The 5,887-nt window shown below is 38.8% G+C and overlaps 1 protein-coding gene across 1 annotated transcript in view; it reads left to right on the top strand.

Annotated features, from left to right (window-relative positions):
* st7l (suppression of tumorigenicity 7 like) overlaps positions 1 to 4,986 on the top strand; it is a 14,770-nt gene extending 9,784 nt beyond the window's left edge. The window contains exons 13-15 of the mRNA XM_020622320.1: positions 273 to 365; positions 538 to 677; positions 2,511 to 4,986. Of these exons, the coding sequence (XP_020477976.1) occupies positions 273 to 365; positions 538 to 677; positions 2,511 to 2,606 (329 nt within the window). The 3' untranslated portion in view covers positions 2,607 to 4,986. The remainder of the gene's footprint in view (positions 1 to 272; positions 366 to 537; positions 678 to 2,510) is intronic.
* Positions 4,987 to 5,887: the final 901 nt, after the last annotated feature.

Below are 5,887 nucleotides of genomic sequence, written 5' to 3'. Positions count from 1 at the left end.
CATTCACACAGTACACATATTCACACCTGGAAGCTGCCCAGAACTACAGTCTGACCTTTTGGGCCTTGCTCAAGGGCACCACAGTGGTGTTGATGTGGGAGGAGCAAGCACTGCTTTTTCACTTGTCCCACTGGTTTAATCCTGCCAGTCGGGGGATTGAACCTGCAACTTCATGTTGTAAAAATTTTATTGTAGTTAAATTATTTTTAAAACTTACTGTTAAGTCACACTCATCTTAATTTAGTTTTCTGTTTGCTCCTTTGTCTTTCAAGCCTTTCGGATAATTCCCTACCCACTGGAGAAGGGTCATCTGTTTTACCCTTACCCAGGATGCACAGAAACAGCAGACAGGGAACTACTGCCCTGTAAGTACAATATCCTGACCTTTACTTGCGGGCCATGAATGTGTCTCGTTTCCAATTTGATATCCTAAACGGTCGTCCTCTCACTACTTAAACCCCATCTCCCATCGAAATGTTTCAGTTCTGTTTATCTGACTTTCTTTCGCTGGTTGTTTCTCTGTCATCCTCACCACAGCTTTTCATGAGGTGTCTGTGTACCCAAAGAAAGAGCTTCCCTTCTTCATCCTCTTCACAGCAGGCCTTTGCTCCTTCACCGCCATGCTGGCCATGCTCACACATCAGTTCCCTGAGCTTATGGGTGTCTTTGCCAAAGCAGTAAGTACTGAAACTAAATATCTCAATTTCATTCTCAAAACCATATCCAGCTGCTATAGCTGAAGTCATAACAACCTCACACTGTACATTTGCAAATTAGCAATTTAGCTGAATGTCCTAGCAAAAGTTAATTTAGCAAACAGGTTAATGTGACATGTGCAATTGTCCATAATGACTTTCAGTGGCACATAGCAATCAATTTTCCCACCTGTCCAGCAGAAAAAAGAGCAACCTCTGCATCCATCCTCATCCCTTTTAAATCCCAGAGGTGTCTCCATGTTTGGAAAGCAGCACATAGCTAATGTTATACAGATCTCCGACTTTGCCTTATTTTTAAATCTTTGTGCTTAAGTCGTTCTCCTCCTTGGCCATTTAGTTGTGTAGGCTGTACATGGAAGCAGTGGAGCCGGTACTTTTTCAGCCATCTCTCCCTTTCGGCTGCAGTAATGGTGTGAAGTTTCTGAACGTAACCGTTTTGTAATCTGAACATTTTAACCCCTGGTTAACTGCTGCCTTCTATCACTGTCAGTAACACTGGAGGGTCATGGGAGTCATCAGCCTGTAAAATCACGAAAACAAGCTGTAGTCCAACTTAAGCTATCAGTAACCACAGCTGAACAGGGCAGCCCTATCACTGTGGCAAACATATCAGTTTAACCTACAGTCTTAAAGATTAGGAACTTTAAGTGCATCCGTGACTTTATTTGTTATAGAAGTGTTGTATTATCAGTTTTAGCCAGTGTGGTAAACTCCTTACTTCGGCCATTTCTTTGTTTATGCTCATCCTTTTTATTTGGGCCCGCCTTTACAGAGACTCACAGACTTGTAGCAAAAACAAGGCCACAGAGAACATGTAGTGCTCTTGCTTTTGTTATGAGAAAGATTGGGAGCAGATAGGATTTTTACAGCAGTGTCGGCGAGCCTGGTTTGTGTAATGTTCAGATAGAGTGAGGGAGGAACACAGAGGTCCTCACTGCCTTCTGAGGAAAAACAGATTTCTCTGAATCTACTGCTCTTGAAAATAAGATCCCAGCAAGGCAAGACAGTGGTGATATGGTGGAGGTGGTGGCAGTCTGCCTGTCCTTTATTAAATGGACACCAGATATGGAAGACATATAGCTGTTGTTTCATACTGTATATTAAATGGGATTATAAAGTGCTTGGTTTGCACTTGTCTGGCCAGGATAATATTTCCACTTAATGAGACTATTTAAGTGTCAGGTATATCAAGAACACCTCAAGTAGTATCAGTGAAAATAAACATATTGTATTACCAACTAACATAAATCACTAACATGCATTTTAGCAAATACCTGATTTAATATTCTTTTAAGTAGATCCTAGATCTTAATCTTAAACTTAAGCTGATATGTACGTTGTACTGGTAACCATAAAAACATGAGTTATTGAGCTGCTCCTCAGGTTCTGCATACAATCAATATTTTCCAGCTGTGTTAGAGCAGAAATAATATCAGTGCTCCTGTTTTATACCAATAAACAACTGTGGCAGGTGCATTGAATAAAATAAAAATGAGAAAAATGTTTTTACCGTGTTGCAGTTATCATCAAAATTAGGTTCACTAGCAGAATGACTGTTAGCCTGCCAGTGTGACAGGGATGAGCTGGAGGGCCATGTCTAATCTGGATTTTTCTTGTTGAAAGTAATAAAATTGTTTGTTTTGTTTTTTTTCTTTTTCAATCAAGACCCATAACACTGCTTTAGTGAAATTGTGAGCTTTGTACCTTTTGTGCTTTACTTAAACATTATCTAAGAGTAGGAGGAGGATCTTCTGACATTGGAATGAAAGCTCATTGTGCTTTTTTTCCTTTCAGTTCTTCAGCACACTCTTTGCACCCCTGGGTTTCTTCGCAGACAAGATGGAAAGCTTCATGCCGTCCAGTTTTTGGCACCAACTGACTCAGATTTGACCCCTTGGCTTTCGCTGTCATACACACACACATATCCGACAAAGAGACACACCAATATCACTCGAAACCCTCAGACAAAAAGTGTTTGCTCTCCTGTCTTCAGCATTACTGTCAACTTGCTGCATTGTTACTGATTATGTTGGCTGAGGTTATATCAACACGGCAATACCACACTTAAGATGCTCTCCCACACTGTTCCAGCAGCAAGGGTTTTTCCAAGAACACATTTAGAGGATACAGTTTGCAGCGATTTCACGGGGTCATTCATTTGTTATCGTGGAAATTCAAAAATTTCAGTATCCCGCAAAGCCTTGCTCAGAATTTTGTTCAACGACAAACTGATGTTTTAGCAGTGCAACTTAACCTATTTTTCACAGCATAATTTTATGTGTATTAGAAAGAGCCAAGAGGTATTCGGGATGGGGACCTATATGTGCTCTATCCACCCACTGCGCCCCACAGACAATCCAGTGGGTCATATTTAAAAGTCTGAGACCTCCTAAAAACAGAGCTGTGATTTACAGCCTTGGAGTGGCTGCTGTGTATACAGTGCCTCTGCAGTTCAACAGTTGTTACCATGGCATGACATCTCAGCACTATATCACAGGGGCAAGTGCCCCCCAAGCATAGTTAGCTAGGCCTGCTTACAGATATGTTGAGTTACATTTAGAGATGATAAGCAACACAAACAGACATGCCCAGACATGCTCTGCTAAGTAAGATGCCATTTTACTTAGTACATGCAAACCCCCTTGCCCTGCTTTTACGTGTGTTCATTTTGCCTGAAATAGTACACGTGTTGATTCTGCTGTAACTGTGTTGTTTCCAACAGTTCTTTTCTTCTATGAAAGATTTGCTCTTCTTTGTTTTATTGAACTACATATGCTGAGTTACCTGCAAAGTATTATATAAAAACTGTTTGATAATGTAATCACTTGTCAGAAAAAAAAAGTGTCTGGTACAAAATTGTAATAAAACTGTAGATATACTAATCTGTATATTGATATATATTATTCACAGAAAATATACAGTAAGACTATGAAGAATGTACTATTTGAAGCTTTTTTTAAAACGTAAAATACATCAGCATTGATGTAACGTCACATCATCTCAACAGTTTATTACATTAACAGGTTGTATTACATTTTCTAAGCCATTAGCATTATATGTTTCTTTTAATTTGTCGAGTTACTTATTACATTATCTGCTGCTACAACAATATAGACAATATTCATGCTTCGTGATGAATTGTGAGTGACATTATACTGTACTGACAGTTCTCCACTCCCATGTGTAATTACAGAAACATGTGATATTTAGGTGCCTTTTTAGTACATCACACTAACTAAACACACCAATCTGGCACTTACTTTACCTGGAATATTGATGTAGTGTTTAGTAGCAACTCTGTCCGGTTTCTCTGTATGAAATCTGTTAAATCTATTCCTTCAAAACTATCAATTCTAACAGCATTATTCAGTGTTCAGTGAGAAGCATCAGTAGATATACCAGCCAAGTAACAATGCCAAAGGAGAAAATGGCCATTTGGAATTTGTTAATAATATAATATTTGTATTACATTGGCTTGTAATATTCGTCTGTTGAAAAGTATGAGTACATGCTGAAGACAGGAGAATGTCTGAACAACTAACTTACCCTCGGTTGAGTTTGAAAGCAAAACTCATTAAATTACTCTTGTGGTGCAATATCCTGGCATGTGTGACTTGTTTTTATTAGATTTTATTGTCTTAGCTATGCTAAATTGCATACTATGCACAGAGCTTATCCAGGGTACAGACTGGACAAACTGCGCAAGGACAGGTAATCTCTATAGCTAACGATTTTCAACATGAAGTAGCAGAGATGAATACTGTCATTTGAAAGGTGGATGTAATATCCTTCATCGTGGTTTCTTACGGTTTCTCACTCTGCTCCTGGACTATATAAAGCCAAGAGTCATCATGCCTCTCATAAAGATTATACCACTCTGCAACCATCAGCAGATGCTTTTACATGGGATGTTCCCAGTGAACCGCTGCTGCCATAATCATACCCCATACACTCATGCTCAAGTGGTGAGCAGTGGTAATGAAAATCATTGTGGAGGATTGCTGATGGGTGCTCAAGTGTTTTCTCTCAGTGCCAAAGTGGATTTCATGCAGGACGTTGAAACATATATTTCTCGCTGACCTCCACTGAGAAGTGCTTCAAAGACAGGTTAACAGAGTGAAGAAGAAGAAGGGTCGACGGAGTACGGAAAATAAAGAGTAAATATGACAGTAAATATGTGAACTAGGCAGAAAGTGACAGGTTTGATTTTATCACTTTGTGCATTTATGATAAGCTAATAGATGGATAGATACTTTATTAAGTGTCAAATAAAACAATAATTTGGGTGGCAAGTGATGTAGCCCATCTTTTTTTTATTGTTCTTGCTTTCTGTCTGAAAACATCTCCATGTCATTCACAATCACGTAACATCTCCAGTGGAAAGTTTCGGTTCAGTAATACTCTGCTACCAGACCAGCAATCTCACCAGCATGATGAATGAATGATGAATGAACTCTTGTGGCATTGGATCTGTACCAAGTGTGTTCCTGAAAGTCACGCTCTTAGACTGATGTCTGATGGAAATCTGCCTCTGGGACTAAAAGAACATACTGCTCCTGCCATAGGGTGTGTTATAACTACCCATGGGTCTGTTTCAGTGTTTACATTTTAATTTTTAGTGTGCACATATCGATCTTATCAGTTCAAATCAATCCTTCCAAGAACTGTCTGTGTAATTCTTTATACTTATAAATGATTGAATATTTAATATCTTGTTAGGTTAAGCCCGACTTTACTTCCTGATGACCACCAAGTGAGTTAATAATCAGCTAAAACATTAGACTACACTGACTGAGTCACTGAAATGGCTGACACACACGCACACACAACACAAAAGCTCATTCATTTTGACCCCTCAGAGATGTTGGTGTCTAAGACATACAGTACATCCAGTTAGAATTACTGCTGCTGCAGTTTACATACATTCTGTATCTGTCCAGACACATAATATATAGCATATAGTGAAGACTTTGAAAGCATTTAGTAAAAGATAATAAGTGTATTCTTGATTCTAGTATTAATTTAATTCTTTTTCCTTAGAATTCTGGCTCTAAATTCTTAATTCTGACTTTGACTTTATTCGATAAATGCCAATAAAGTCAAAGTCAGAATTAACTAAAGTCAGTACCGGTACTCAAATAAAACGTTTACAGTGGTCCTAATCGTCCTCT

Source organism: Monopterus albus, unplaced genomic scaffold, assembly GCF_001952655.1.
Source record: "Monopterus albus unplaced genomic scaffold, M_albus_1.0 scaffold1.1, whole genome shotgun sequence".
NCBI classification, from domain to species: Eukaryota; Metazoa; Chordata; class Actinopteri; order Synbranchiformes; family Synbranchidae; genus Monopterus; species Monopterus albus.
The sequence above is the reverse complement of the archived record's forward strand: the minus strand, read 5'-3'. Positions and strand labels throughout refer to the sequence as shown.